The sequence below is a fragment of the Aulostomus chinensis genome, chromosome 7 (genome assembly GCF_037954235.1).
Source record: "Aulostomus chinensis isolate RoL2024-O1b breed Wild chromosome 7, RoL_Achi_v1.0, whole genome shotgun sequence".
Taxonomy (NCBI): Eukaryota; Metazoa; Chordata; class Actinopteri; order Syngnathiformes; family Aulostomidae; genus Aulostomus; species Aulostomus chinensis.
The window spans coordinates 6,976,713-6,993,106 of record NC_141326.1 but is presented as its reverse complement, the minus strand read 5'-3'; the positions used below and the strand labels follow the sequence as shown (position 1 = coordinate 6,993,106).

The window sequence follows — 16,394 nt, the reverse complement described above, 5'->3', positions numbered from 1 at the left end:
CTGTCCTACTTGGAAACAGTGTTGTTTTTGGCAGGCATTTTAGATTTAGTTTAAGTCTTAGTCTTTTGGACTAAATGCTTCTTAGTTTTAGTCACATTTTAGTCATTTCTATCCTTGATAGTTTTAGTCGACGAAAACTCAAAGGTTTTAGTCAAATATCAAAGATACCTATAAATAAAAGATATGTGTATGTACTTAATAGGCCAATACAGGTATTGGAATGAAGCACGCTGAAACTGATCTAACTTTCAAAGGTGAGTTTTTCCCCTCTCTTTCTTTCTCTATCTTTTACTTTTATTATTTTGTTGCAGATGCAGACAACACACTGGCACACAATATGAGTATTGTATCACAGTAAAATAAGATTAAACAAAAATAAAAGCACACTTGACTTCCATATGAATGACCATATGTCCTACATATTGGCTTTAGCTGCTACTATTGGTTAAAGCATCCACGTGTGTTGCTTACGATAGGGAACAGCAACAGGTCTGAAGACGACCATGTTTCCCAGTCCCACAAACATGGGTCAAAGCATTTCACTTGCCACCCGTCCACAAATGGACAGGGGTTTTATTCATAACATGCTAAATTAATAGAAGGGCTGGTGTAAATGAGCCATCATTAGCGGGGCCCCTGGCAGCCCCATTCATTCCAGCTTTAGCATGTAGCACTAGGAAGCGGTCTCTGCACCACGGGGAGGTGTAACCACCACCACCACAAAACTTTAGGCTTAATACAAAAAAAGAAAATGCATCACAGGGCGAGCCTCACATAGACTAAAGCTATGCTTTAATCATCCCTCTTTTTACGACCACCTGACACCGCTGCTGCTGCAGTGGTGTGTGTCTCGTCCTCTGCAGACAGGCCCAGACTTGTCTCTGTGTGTGCATGTGTGTGCTCGCGCGAGAGAGTTTTTAGTGCGTGTGTACTGATGATGGGGGTGTGGCCATTGGGACCAACAGCTACGGCTGGCTCCAGTCTGATGTTTGAGCTCTTGATTGACATTGCACGCATGTTATACTTGGCGGAAAAAAAACGGATGTTTTGAAACTTTGATCGTCCACCAACTAACAATTTAGTCTCGTCTTGTTCTCATCAAACGAAAATGTATACAAATTCGTCACATTTTAGTCTTTGCAGGGCTTTGGTGACGTTTGTCTTAGTTTCATTTTCGTCATGGAAAAAAGGGGTCTGACGTCGTCATTTTCGTTTTCGTCCAGCGTGACGAAAACAACACTGCTTGGAAACAAAAGTACACGTCCCGTAATGAGTTGAAAAGGGATGGACTTTGTTCTGTGTTACCGTGAGAATCAAAAATGGTCTGTAAAATGTCAATGGAATTAACACTTAATATGAAAATTTACGGTAAACTTATTCCCAGGCCCTCCTCCTCTGTGACCAATGAGCTGACAGCACACTCACACACAAGTATGACAATACAGAATCCCTGTTATCTCATTGGGTGAGTAAGATACCAGAAGACAACAACTGATCATAACAGAGCTGAGCATAAATGACAGTGACACAGATGCCAACACTGCTTTACAGTCTAAGGTAGGGATGTCAACTGTTGTAAACCAATGAGGCAAGGCAAGGCAATTTTATCTGTAGAGCCCGTTTTCACAAACAGTTTGTCTCAAAGGGCTTCACATGGCATCATAACAACATCCTCTGCCCTTAGACCCTCACATCGACTGAGGAAAAACTCCATAGAAAACCCTTTTAACAGGGAAAAATCTGAGAAACCTCAGGGTGAACAACAGAGGAGGGATCCCTCACCCAGGACGGACAGACGTGCAGTAGATGTTGTTACAGACAAGAAAACAGTTTACAATACAAAATGTGGGAAACATGGAAATGTAAATAACAGTTGACTCAATGAGAAGTGCTTATACTGTTGCTGCAATACTTCTGTGAGGCAGCACGGATTAAAAAAAAAAATCATGGACGCTACTGAGTCAGACTCCAGTTCGCTTGTGTGCAAAAAAAGAAGAAGAAGAAATGCTTGCAAAATACAGTGATGAGTGGGGCAAAAGAATATGAATGGCTGCAAGCAGTGTGCGACAACATATATATGGCTTGATTTTGCAGTGTTTAACAATCAGTGCAAAAGAATACCTGTAGTTGCTTGTTGTTTCACACTACTGAAAAACATGCAACACGTTCAATAAGTTTACTTCTATTTATGATTTATTCAAATTTGTTTTAATTTTTTTGTATTCTAAAGAATGGAACTTTGCACTTTGTTCATACAGAATAAAATAGAAAGGATCAAGTTCATGTGAACTTGTCATTATGCAGAGGTAATAAAAGTGTGACCACCCCCAACCCCCACTGCCCCTGTCCCCTCTTTCCATATCATGGAGTTGGCAACCCTAGTCAGCGATTTCCACACACTGGTGGTAAGACACATTCTGATACATGTGACTCTAAAACTTTGTTGCATGTCAGCAACTGTGCGCTGTTAAATGTGATTCCAACAGAGGTTTCAGTTATCTGCTGGGTCACTCACAGAGCACTGATATCAAAGACACCATTATTTATTATTATCAGTATATATTGTATATCAATCAATAATTGTCAAAAAAGAAGATCTTTTCCCTCAGAGTTAACTAGATTGCACATGCAGTTGAAAACAAGTTCAAATTCATAAACACATCAGACAATCAAAAGGAAACATTTAACTTTTTTTTTTTTTCTAACTTGCTGGAATGTGTGGCCCCTCACTGACGTTACTGTATTTTAAACTTTGGTCATAATGGTTGTACTTGGAGTGCCTAACGTTTTCTGAGGTAGTACTTGGTTAAAAAAAACGGTTTGAGAACCATTTCATCTCTTCAGGATCTGAGTGACATACTCAAGTCTGTTGTATTCAGTCATGGATGTTATTCACCAGAACATTTCAGGAACGGGGAAAGTCCTGGCCTGGAGGATGACGGAACGCGGCTTCCCTTGCAACAAGGTGCAGGTTATTTATAAACTGAAGACTTTGGACACGCCTAGCATAACGTGTGACGTGTTATCAGGATGTGCGACTAGACAGTGCCTCCTGTTGCCAACTACGGGGGCTGGGCTGTGCTGTGAGAGCTACTCACTCATCTTTCAGTAAAGTTTTGGCCCTCTCCCATAAGATCAGTCTTCCTGTTGATGTCCCCGAGACTCAATTTCACAGTTTGTTTGTTTTTTTTCCAAACAACTTACATTTGTATGATCTTAGGTGAATCAATCCATGCTTGGGAACTCCCACCAATCAGGAACGTGAACTGCACAAGCATGACCGTGATTATAAACAACTTGTTTCGCGATCTTCACATCTTTTTTATCAATCATGGCAGTGCATTAGCAAGATTGTGAAGTCCGCGAGCTGCGCACCATATGCGATGAAGAGGAGATCCAGCGGCAGATTTCTGGAATCGTATGGACACAGTGATTTATGGGAATATCACTGGCATTTTGAGACACGGCAAACTTTTATGTGTAATGATAACGTTGTCAGCTCAATGGTGTACGAGAGAGAAAAACACAGGCATGCAGCCCTCACAGCGGAAGCACAGACACGCGTCCGCTAGAAGTTTGAATGCGCCCAAATGCTTAGCAAATGCAGCTTTGACCCGCGTGTTTCAGTGTGAAAGGGGTCCTGCTGTGCCATTTGTTTGTGTAGGAGGTTGTTTTGTTTCCCCTATGAAGGGAAAAGTACAATCCTGGCTGGACTGGACCACATAAACTATGTTGCTTTGCTTTGCTTGATTGTTTGTCCTTAGGGTGGGAGAGCCTCTGCCTCAGAGTGTGGCTTGATTGTGGTGTTTGTTAAGGATCCTCCAGAGTTTCTCTGACACTCCTGTCACATCATGAAGGAGGATGTCTCTTCCCCTTGGTTGGAGAAATGTTAATACTGGCTTGGCTACTCATGCTGTGACCAGCTATGAAACCCAGAGCTCACATTCGACAAAGACTCTGTGAAGCAGGGGTAATCACTTAAAATTCAAATAGGTCTGGCAATAAGGATGCACAATATTATCAACATGTTATTGTGTTGGTGGATATTGGCTTTAAAATTAAGTATTGGACATCAGCCATTCTGCCTATATCTACGATCATTATTAACCGATAAAATAACAGGTTTTGCTTTCCACAAATTTTTGGACTACACTGAACCTACACAGTCCCCAGTCATTCATTGCTGATGTCACGTGGGTGAGTTTAACCTCGGACATTGGAACATCAAGTATTAGCCCTGTTAGCATGCTAAGCCTTTGGCACAATGGATAGTGCCAAGGATCTCACACTGCAGCTCAATCGCAACTGCTTTTGAAGGTGGAAAATGAAGTTTGCCCTGCATGGCGCACAGCCTACAGCTCACATCGCAACTTGCCTGCAGTTGACTTGAAGATGTACACAATGAGCTTGGGATGCCCATTAAAAGGCTACAACTAGAGATCTCCACCAGGTGGAATTCAACTTTTTATATCATGCAGAGCCTGGTGGAGCAGAAGTGGGCTTTGGTTGCGTATGCTGCTGATTTTGATCTCCCAGTAACACTGACAGCGATCTAGTTGGAAATTCTTGAAATACGATCACCCTTCTCGCCCCTTTTGAGCAGCTGACCTGAGAGATCAGTTCTGCACAGGCTTCTGTTGCAGAGGTCATTCCAGCTGTGGTGGCACTGATTCAGCTGCAAACAGCAAAAAGTACACGACTGGAGGCTGTCCGTGCTCGCTTTGATAGTGTGCTAAGTTTATGTCATTGCAACCATGCTGGATGCAAGCTTCAGAGATCATTATTTTGACACTGAAAGAAGGAGGGGGTACGCAACCTTCTACGAAATGCTGTCAATGAAATATCCAGCAGCGTCAACAATGGTGGTCGGCATGGAGGTGCCAGGAACCAGAGGTCCCCCACCAAGGAAGAAGGCCCGAACTGGAACACTTCTAGATATGTACGATGAAATCATAGAGGAAAATGTCTTCCTGCAACATGCCTCAACAAGCAAGACAACATCACAGGTGAGTAAAAATAACAGATAAATAATAATCTGAACAGAGGTGATGTAAAATTACCAAATTTGCCCTAGTTGTGGGTTTTGTGATAATTGTCTAAGGGAGAGCATTATCCAAGTCTGATTGTAGAAGGATAGGCTGCAATTATCATAATTGTTTTGTTTAAAAACAACTGACATGAATAAAATGACATAGCAGTATCGGTTATCCACCAAATGAGTTGTAAATTATTGGCATATTGGATATCGGCCGAAAATCCAATATTGTCTATCCCTATCTGGTAACTAAAATTTCTTCCTTGCAAAGGTCAGAAAAGCACAATATCCAAACTTTATCCCATAGCCTACTCCGGTCTGTCAAATAAGACCAACACTGAACATTTCCTTTTCATTCCAGAAGCATTTACTTTCAAGTTTGAAAGGACACCATTTTTAGAATTTCTAAAAAAGAAAAACAGGGATTAAAGCTCTCCGTCTCTAGATGGATTTCCGTCAGTTGGAAAAAGAGAGAGGAAAAAAAAGTTGCATATGCATTTGTTGTGATTCAGTTTTGACTATCCAATTAATGACGCTGTTATAAACCAATAAAGACAGCCAGACCCTTGCCATTAGCCAATCAGAAACAGAGGAGGGCGGCTTCACCACTGCCCCCCAGAGAAGGATCTGTAGTAACTTCTCAGACCTCCACCGGCAGCAACATCGCCACCGCCGGCACAGGCATGAGCTCCAGCATCATGGGCAGTAGCTCGCTAGAGGTTCCCTCAGCTATTCCGCTCCGTTGTTTAACTATTTTTTTTAAAAGTACGAACGGGTCCACTGGTATGAGGGGACAATGTAACCAGAAAATAAAAACTAAAATAAAGGAGGAGGTTTTGGTGCCTCTCGCTGCTACGGCGCACAGATGAGTGAGGAAACGTCCCCTCGTGTCATTCTACAATTCTACAATTTCATTTAGCTGACCCTTTTGTCCAAAGCGACGTACAACACAGAGTAAGAATTCATGACGCGGTGGTGGGGGTCCGGTAGGTGCTCCGGGCTGGCTTGTGCCGGCGGTGGAGTCCACCACACCCATGCCTGCCAGAGTATCCAAAGAGAACCCACAAAGGTAGAACATGCAAACTCAACACAGAAAGATCCCATGCTTGAGCCGGGGCTCAAACCCAGAACCTTCTTGCTGTGAAGCGACGTGCTAACCACTGCACCACTGTACCACCTCAATTTGCACATTGATGTGCAGCAAATGAATGTGAGATGTGTCAGATCGATTGGTCATTAGGCTCTCAGCTCAGTTATTTTGAGCTCTCTCACTTTGGACTTCTGCGGACACGTTTCCTCAAGGATCTGTGTTCAGTCTCATAGTTATGCTTACCATTCCTGCTTTTGCTTCACAGCATATGGGACTGGCACTGGCTGCTGAAAGAATGAACATATACTGGACCATCAACTCACATTTAAATGTCCTGTTTTCTGCATCATCTCTTTATTTGCAGGCAAGCCATGTCTGCTCATTTTCTTCCGCTAAAAATGGTTTGTCCAGCTCAGTCTAGTGCTTTATGAATATGACAAATGATTGCCATGTTAAATGGATTAGCTGTGCATGCAGTCTGAAGCTGTTGGGAGAAGAAAAACACTATCAATGAAGATATATATAATATCCATCCATCGTCATCTTCCGCTTATTCCTACACATTAAGGGTCGCGGGGGGGCTGGAGCCTATCCCAGCGTCAACGGGCGAGAGGCGGTACACCCTGGACAGGTCGCCAGTCCATCGCAGGGCCAACATAGAGAGACGAACAACCATTCACACTCACATTCATACCTACGGTCAATTTAGAGTATTCAATCAGCCTAGTCCCCAATTGCAGGTTTTTGGACTGTGGGAGGAAGCCGGAGTACCCGGAGAGAACCCACGCAGACACGGGGAGAACATGCAAACTCCACACAGAAAGATCCCGTGCCCGAACCGGGACTCGAACCCGGAGCCTTCTTGCTGTGAGGCAACCTTGACCCAGCCAGGGTCACCCTTGGTGATGCCTGTTGTAGAAGGTCACACCCACGAAGAGTTATAAAAGCTCACAACTCCCCACCAATGACTTGGAGCTGAGAGGCCTCTTGGAGGATCTTCAAGTCAACTGAAAAAGTCCAGTCGACTTTGACTCAAAGGATACCATGGCTCGAATGACTGCAAATTTTCACCTTCATCTTTTATTTTGCATGCTTACTTATTCATTGCTGTATATTTATTGATGTTTTATATCTATCTAGCATTCCATTAATCCAACCATCCATCCATCCATTTTCTACAGCTTATCCTATTAAGGGTCGCAGGGGGGCTGGAGCCTATCCCAGCTACCTTCGGGCGAGAAGTGGGGTACACCCTGGATGGGTCGCCAGTCCATTGCAGGGCAGAAAGACAACTATTCACACTCACAGACATGCCTACAGTCAATTTTATTTATTACAATTAGCCTTGTCCTCACTTGCATGTCTTTAGACTGTGGGAAGAAGCCGGAATACTCAGAACAGAACAGAACACAAGCAGGCACCATGTAAATATGCAAACTTTCATAGAGAATTGTTGGGTGTAAATTCATTGAAGGAAAAAGTGTCATGAGATAACTTTTGTTGCGATTTGGCGCAACACAAATGAAATTGACTTGACTTGACTGTAATACTGTAAATCTCCTACTTTTGGGACTAATAAAGGATTAGCTTGTCTTATTTTGAAATGCTGACTGCATGCCTACTTGACTGCTTCTAATTTATTTTTTGTTATTCAAAAGAGTAGATTATATTTTCTTTTCAACTTCAATGTTCATGGTTTCATAGTCTAGTTTTTCCAGCTCAAGAATAAAGTGGGTGAACAAATTTTAGCTGCTTTGTATGGGATGTCCATAGAAAAGGAGATGATTGTAATAGGCCATCATGTTGATCATGAGCCCTTTAAAACTATAGCATGGCAGACTTAATGATATCAGTAATAGTAGGTAATAGTATGTGCTATAGTTAAAACAAACATGTTTTGAAAAAAACACACATGCGCATCCGCACACACACACACACACACACACACACACTCACTTGTTGCTGTTCTAGCTGTGTCTTGTTGTGTCTGATAATATTGCCTTTCTCCAGGAGTTGTCTTTGGTTCTTCTCAAACTCTTCCTTTCCCTGACAGACACAAAAAAATACACACATAAAAGCCATGACACATGATCTCATCATTAGCATAATCAGTTGTATAAAGATTGTGTTTGTGGAGGGAAAGTATATGGTATACTACAAGAGTGTGTATGCCAGTGGTTATACCTGTAGATGAACATAGTCATAATCCTCCATCCAACCTTCCTCTGTGGTCTCATATGGTCGCTCCACACCTTCCTCTTCTTCTGCCGCAGTAAACTTTGGTGGAGAGGGGAGGGGTCGTGACTGAATGTTCACCCTCTCCCCTCCTTGGTAGCTCCCACTTCCTGATCCTGTCATGTGACCACCAACTTCCCCTGGGATTGGAGGAAGTGGCAACTGCTGCTGTTGCCTGTTGTGTCGTTTGAAGAGCAACGAGGCATTCCCATGGAGGAAGGAAGCAAGCTGCTTGGCGTCATCTGGGATGCCTCGTGCAGTCATGATTAGTCGATCTAAGTCATCCCCACCAGGTGGCAGCGCTGTTAGCTCTGAATGGGACCAGGATATTGCATCTAAGCTCTGACTGTGTTGAACTAAACTCTGGAAGACCTCCTCCATCTTCCCTACCTGACGGCTCAGTTTGGTCTGCAGCGAGCGGTCTGTGGCCTGGGCAGAGTTTGCCACAGCACCCCTGGCAAATTCTAGGAAGTCTCGGACAGTGGCACGCACCCGGTCTGCAGCCTGGTGAATAGCTGGGAGGTTACCCTCCAGGTGGGCAGAGCTTCTCCAGTTGCCTGTGATGAAAGACATCATGAGGGAGACGCTTGACTCAACAGCTTGCTGAAGTCGAGACAGGCGCTCCATGGCCTGCTCCAAGTCCAAGATAAGGGGTTTCCCTACTATGGAACCGGGGGAAGGAGATGAGGAGGAGGACACATTATCACGCACAGGAACCATATCTAAAGACGAAGTAGAGTGGTTGCTCCGTGTGCTCCCTGTGCTCGAGGCAGAGAGCCGCTTGAAGGACATGGAAAGCTCCTCACTGGTGGACTGCGCATCGCGGACCACCTACAACACAAAAGAGTCTCTTAGCAGTCGAAAGAAATGTCGGAAATGTCATGTAGCAGAAAGGTGACTTTTTAAGAGATAATTACTTTGAGTATTCATGGTACTTATACAGATACAATTAATTTCTGCAATTACATGATTACAAAACATGATAAAAGTATCCTTTTAAAAAGGTTAGGTTTCACTGATGTAGAAGGCCTGCGGGATAGTGGCAACAGTAACATGAATGGCATTAATCAACTTTGGTATTATTTCGATAAAGATGTTTGCATGAGTTTGTTCTCAAACACTGGTTCTAAAACTTTGGAGTGGTAAGCGAACTACCTGGCATAGTATACAGAGGAATCCAAGAAATATATTTTGGGGAAAATTAAACAAGTTAAAAACATCTCAAAACTAAAAATAATATCAAAAGTAAATGAAGATCCATAACCTGAATAATAATTCAGTTCAGGTTGTTTCCTCATGGAAACATTTTTGTGTCAGATCGCTACGTGAACATGTTTACAACACCTGCTAATGTGAGGAACAAATGATACAAGATGATAAGGCAATATGACCCAAGTTATCTGCAATTTGGATTCAGTTGAATTGAGGAAGAGCTGACTCCCCAGTGTGTGGTATGTGAAGTTCTTAGCAATGATTTCAAGAAACCAGCACATCTCAGATGGCACCTCCTAACCAAAAACCCTGGGCTAAAAGACAAACCCCTGGATTTTTTTCTGAGAAAACACAAAATATTGAAGGACTCCATGTTTTTTTCACAACAACATATCCTTATACTCTTGTCACGATCAAGGTCACATCGCATTTGGACTGTGACTTGTGTGGCTGACAATGCTCACCATCATGCCAGCCAGTTTGTGTGTGAGCGTGAAATAGCTTTTTTTTTTTTTAACTTGCTGTACTTGACTGTGTATGACAGAGAGGTCTGCACATTAGACTATAACAGTTGAATGGCAGAGATGCCAGCTTCACACATTTTGGCTGACATTGGTAAACAGGAAATAAATAATGGAAATAAATGGATACATAAATAAACCTGAGTCTACACAAGTTGTCTGTAGCTAAATAGAGTGGGCTATACTCCTGTATTTTCAACTTTGGTGATAATGGTGGTACTTGGGAGGCCAATTTTTTCCTGAGGTGGTACTTGGTTTAAAACATTTGAGAACCACTGTTTGAGAATATAGCATCATATTCATTTTTACATGCCACAGAGAAAACGACTAATGACTGAAGACACACTTATATTACATCACTACCTTCTGTATCAGAGTTTCCTTCTTAAATTTGACCTGAAACCATTTGTCAAGCTGGTATATTTTAAGTGTAGCATGCGTTTCTGCTCCCTTGACTCTCCTACCTGTGGTGGGACATCATAAACATACTGGTCCCCCCCCCCCATCTCCTCTCGTTCTCTTGGGAAGTCATAAACATCTTGGGCGGGGTGACCTCCAGCCCGCAGGCTTGCCGGGATGTCATAGATCTCCTGGGCAGCCTGGCTAACTTTGTCTGTTACAATGGGGGGTGGGACGTCATACACATCCTCAGGAATCGGCGGCTCGTCATCATCGTCATTTAAGTTGTCATGCATATACCGGCCTGGGGGTGTGAGGGCTTGGGGTTTGAGTTTGGCAAAGACAGGGGGTACATCGTAGGTCTCCTCCCTGATGGGCTGAGTGTCAGGGACATCTTTGCTGACAGAAGGGGGAAAATCATAGACCTAGAGAGGGAGAAATCTTAAGTTATTATTCCTTTCCACAAACAAGGTCATGCAAAAAAATGCCAGTCCGTTTTTTTTTTCCCAAAAAACTTGGTGGCTGTTGGAGCCCAAGCCAAGTTGACAAGCCAATGTTGTGGCATTTTTCTTTTTCCTCAGAACATTTTTCACTGGAAAACTTATTGGCTGGCATATTCTGCACAATTTTTTGTCTGGTTGTTGCCAGTTTTCAGTTTTGATGGAGGTTTGTTTGTTAGCAGGAGGACACAGGTGGCCTCCCTATTGCTGAAAGTGTTAACTATTTACATAATCCTGCAAGCAAATACTGGAACACCAGTGATTCAGAAAAAAAGAACAGGCATAGATTCAACGCATACATCGTATACTAGGCTACAATAGAAGCTTTCTTACCATTGGCTGTGTGTGCTTTTCTGTGCTTGCTGGGGTGTCATATACAGTTTGAACACTAGAGGGCCCCTTCACCACCATGGGAGGAGTGTCATATACCTAAGTACAGAGGAAAACAGACATTCACATTCCTAAATTTATTCAGCTGTGAAGTGTACAGGCATGCACATGTGCGCACAGACGCGGACACACAAACACGCAGAAACACACACACACACACACACACACACACACACACACACACACACACACACACGGGCCTTTATATTAACTTGGTGCTGAACAATAGACTTATTTCATTCAAGTATCTAGCTCATCCCTAGTTGCATTGGACTGAAAATTCAGAGAGTTAATGGTCTTTTTTCTTAACAACTCATAAACACTGTTCACCATAAATGATTGCTGATGCAAATTGAAATCAAACATTGACCTCTTGTTACAAAGCCTATATGTCATTCTGATAAGTGTTTTGATGATTGAAATGAATGATATGATTGTCACTTTAAAGTTTGGATTCATCCAGCATGAATCGATATATGTCATGATATATGTCACGAGAACACACACCCACACACACACATACATAAAACACAGAGCTGCCCTGACCTGTGTGTTATACTGCTGGCGGGTGGGTGGAACGTCGTATACGTCTTGCTGGGTCAAAAGCTGATGTCTGGGTGGGACGTCATACTCATCCTGGTCTGGCTTCACTGTGTCATACACATACACCTGTCCAACCCGAGTAGGAACGACCACCTACACAGGACAGAAAGGGCATTGAGGGTCCAGACAAAAATTATGTGAAATGTAGTCACCCTTGATTTTCACATTCATCAACAGCCACACACCACGAAAAAAGCAATGGATCTGTTCACCTTATCAAATCTGTTTAAACAAAGACACAGGTATTTATCAACTTGGCTCTGATCAGCATTGATGGGAATACAAAACCAGAGTGAATGCAGAAATTTGCACTTGGCTTCGAGCACCTCACTATCAACAATGTGGAGGAATAAAAGCTGGTAGGGCCAGGAAATTTCACAGCTTTTTGCCATCTCAACGACAAATTCAACCCATCTGTTATAAGCCAGTGAGTTATAACTTCCTTCAGTCAGTGTTCAGTTTGTAAAACTGATAAGATTTACAAATACAAGAGAGATGCTTTTACTGTCCTCCAGCTGCTGTAACTACAGCTGCTAAGACTGTATGAAAGCCTTAGATGCACAATCCAGTGCTCTTCTGACAATTTGTGGTATGTGCAATGGGAAAGGGTTATTTATTAAGACACTCACACTCTCTCTCTCTCTCTCACACACACACACACACACATACACAGGTTTGCCATCATTATAAGTACATCCCATTGACTTCCATTCATGAGGACAGCCTAACCCAAGCCCTAATCCTAATTCTAATGTTTATGTATTGATGCCTGCCTGATTCCGACATTGACTCCAACTACTTTAACAAGGAACTACATTGCGCCACATTAGGATTGATCTTTGGGCTCCATGAAGACCAGGGGTCCTATGAAGTTGTTTGTACCAAAAAAGGTCTCCAATAGGTTACAAAAAACAGGTGCACTCACACACTCTCTCACACACACATCACAAACAATACAGGGTCCTGTTTTAGTTGCTGTGGGAACCAGGCTGCCCTATTGTATGCCTGTTCAAACTGTTAAATGATTTGAGTGCAGAGTCAACCAGCTAGCCTGGGAAAGCATAACAGCTGTGAAACACCACAGACACACACACACACACACACACACACAGACACACACACACACAAAGGGTTGCTACCAGAGCATACACTTGTGCCCGGATGACCAGAAGCATGCCTGTAGTCTACGATGTACGGTGATGTGCTTTGGACTTGTACCTACATATATATGTCACGATTCACATTCCAGTCAATTTTATCTGTCTCATTTTATTTGTCCATTTACTGATATCTCCATTTCCACTATCTTACTCACAATGGTGAAGAACTTACTGAAAATCTTAATGTTGGCAAAATCTACCTACCTGCACCAAAACTCCACCTAGATAACAGTGTTTGTGAGCCCATCCATCCATCCATCCATTTTCTATACTGCTTATGTGTTAAGGGGGGGGGGGGGCTATCCCAGCTGACAATAGGCGAGAGGCGGGGTACACCCTGGATGGGTTGCCAGTCCATCACAGGGCCATCACGAGCAATTAGGGGTTCAGTATCTTGCTCAAGGATACTTCAACATGGTCACCGGGGGAAATGAGGATCGAAACGGCAACCCTTTGGTTGCTAAACAACCACTCTATGTTTGTGAGCCCTATCATAGAAAAAGTAACTGACTGGTTGTCAAACATGTGGAAATGCAAGATTACAAATTAAACAATAAGTATTTTGTCACACGTACCACGAAACAGAGTATCAGATATCCAAATCATTCTAAATACAAAGCTGTGTGTAAGTTAAACCATTGATTCACACACGTCTCACACAAGCTGTGATGAGAATTCCTTAAAAAGCTTTCTTTACTTTCCATGTAGACTCATTCATTCAAGCCCACTCTCAGTCTGTCTCATGCAAGCACATGAAAACACCCTCTCATGATTGGCAAAAATTTCAACCTTACTGATGACAGATGACTGAGTGTTTGAAGACTTTTTTAAATTGATTTTTTTTTAAATACTAAAATAGTTTTAATTAGTCCAAAAAAAGAAAAGGGTAGATCAGATTAAGGCACGGTGGTGCAGTGGTTAGCACTGTCGCCTCACAGCAAAAAGGTTCCAGGTTCTAGTCCCGGCTCAGGCAAGGGATCTTTCTGTGTGGAGTTTGCATGTTCTCCCTGTGCCTGCGTGGGTTCTCTCTGGGTACTCAGGCTTCCTCCCACAGTCCAAAGACAAGCAAATGGGGACTAGGCTAATTGGATACTCTAAAGTGAAACAAGGAGAAGACAGAGAAAAAAAATGAAAATGATAAATAAAGACGGAATGCAGGGCAGTATGGCTCAGTGGTAGGGTGACCGCCTTGCAACCAAGGGGTTGCTGTTTTGATCCTCACTTCCCCTCGACCATGTCTAAAGCCCTTTTTCACACTGCACCAAAAATGCGACCATGTCTAAAGCCCCTTTCCCACTGCACCAAAAACGCGAATGAACACGGGTGTTTGGACACTCTGAAAGGGTCGACTCGGCATTTCTACATGCGTCTACCGATCCTCCAAGCGACCCGGGTGTACCCGCGTTGTCTCAGGTTTCCCACAACCTTCCTGTTGCATTCTGATTTTGTCACTGTGCTGCCTGTCAGGCTGTCATTATGGAAGCTCCGGAAAACATAAATAAATAAATAAAAATTGAGCTGGGCTCTGCTGCGAGAGCTGCTCACTCATCTCTCAATAATATTTGGCCTCTGCCATAAGATCAGTCTTCTTGTTGATGTGCCCGAGACTCTCTGAAAGGCAGCGATTCCACTCCTTTTTCAAACAATTTACATGTGCATGACCTTACGTCATGCTTGAGAGCTCCCACCAATCGGGGAACCCTAACATGAACTGATGATCTTTTTGATCGATCATGGCAGCACACTGGCAAGATCGTGAAGTCCGCGAGTTGGCGACTCGCCCTGCTGTTCCCGACTCTGAATTGGGCTGCTGTTCACACAACAAGATTTGTCTGCGGAGGGGAGTGTTCAGACCACACGATTTTCCCCTCCAGGCGTGGCCAACTGCCCAGCTGGTCTCTGCAGGGCTTCATCCTCCAGAACTGCACTCGGGCTCCTCAGATAAATTAATAAATTAATATGTCAGGGAGTGGCGCGTTTTGGACAGGAATGGAGTTCCATCTGGCTTCAGTGCGTTTCATAAACAATATTGTTCAAAGTAGTAGTCCATTCTAATCAGGAATTCTAAAAAACACAGACATCCACAAATTTTCCTCCTTCGTTCTGAGCGCCACTGAACGCGTACCTGCAAGCAGCTGATCAGTGTTTACATGCTGAACGTGGCGACTGCTGCCAAGCAAGACCGGTTGGGAAAATAGCCTTCTACCCCATTCACGCCACTCCCTCCCATAGCAGCGGTGCCATCCAGCAGGTAAACACAGCGGAGCAGCTGTTCACTACTATGCCACCACTCCTGACTTCTGCGTTTCCCCCCGGTGTCTGCTTTCATTGGCGTAGCTCCGTTTACGTCACTGCGACAAGTCCTGGATATCTAGCAGTACAAGATGTCCACTTTTGTCACAGACATTGCATGCGACCTCCCAGTCCATTGTCTTTGAGCTGTTCAAACTTCATTACTTTTGTTGCGGCGGTCTTTAGTGCCTCACCCTGATTTGGGGGAGGGAAGTCGCAAGTGTTGCCGACGCTTAAAATTGTGTAGTGTGAAATGGGCTTTACTGAACCCCTAATTGCTCCTGATGGCCCTGTGACAGACTGGTGACCTGTTGTCAGCTGGGATAGGACCCAGCCCCCCTGTGATGCGTAACAGATAAGCTGTATGAGGGTCTAAGGGCAGAGGATGTTGTTATGATGCCATGTGAAGCCCTTTGAGACAAACTGTTAGTGAAAACGGGCTCTACAAATAAAATTGCCTTGCCTTGCCTTGCCTGTACAGAAAATGGATGGATGGATGAATAAAGGCAGAATATCAGGAAAGGTTTAAGTTGAGGGAGAAACAGTGGTTGGAGTTGAGATCCATCATGAAAGAGGATTGGAAATAACTCTATGGGTGAAGAGAATAGATATAAATATAGTTAGGTTTAGGGGAAAAATGTAGGGGATTGGGGTGAATATAAGTGGAAGGGATAGCTGGTAAAAAGGAAGGAAAAAGATGAGGGGAAAGGCAAGCAAAGGGTTAGATCGGAAAACAAACACAGGAGAGTGTTTGAGGCAATAAAGAGGACAGAATAAATAATAAAGGGGAAAATGAGAAAACAATGAGGTGTGGTAAAGTTTTCCATAGTGTCTTTTCAATCAACTAACCACTAACCAAGCAATGTCTGGGAAGTAAAACCGTAGCCCCTCAGCTCATCCATCATCACAAAAGGTCATTGAGATTCACAGAATGTGCAGCTGTGTGAATGCATTTGT

General features: G+C 43.4%; 1 protein-coding gene across 4 annotated transcripts in view; it reads right to left on the bottom strand.

Annotated features, from left to right (window-relative positions):
- Positions 1 to 16,394, bottom strand: part of bcar1 (BCAR1 scaffold protein, Cas family member) — a 159,211-nt gene that overhangs the window by 12,495 nt on the left and 130,322 nt on the right. For all 4 annotated transcript variants that reach the window (XM_086208299.1, XM_086208298.1, XM_086208297.1 and 1 more), the window contains 5 exons: positions 11,929 to 12,078; positions 11,326 to 11,421; positions 10,558 to 10,917; positions 8,310 to 9,191; positions 8,082 to 8,171 (listed from right to left, as the gene is read on the bottom strand). In XM_086208299.1, the coding sequence (XP_086064425.1) occupies positions 8,082 to 8,171; positions 8,310 to 9,191; positions 10,558 to 10,917; positions 11,326 to 11,421; positions 11,929 to 12,078 (1,578 nt within the window). The remainder of the gene's footprint in view (positions 1 to 8,081; positions 8,172 to 8,309; positions 9,192 to 10,557; positions 10,918 to 11,325; positions 11,422 to 11,928; positions 12,079 to 16,394) is intronic.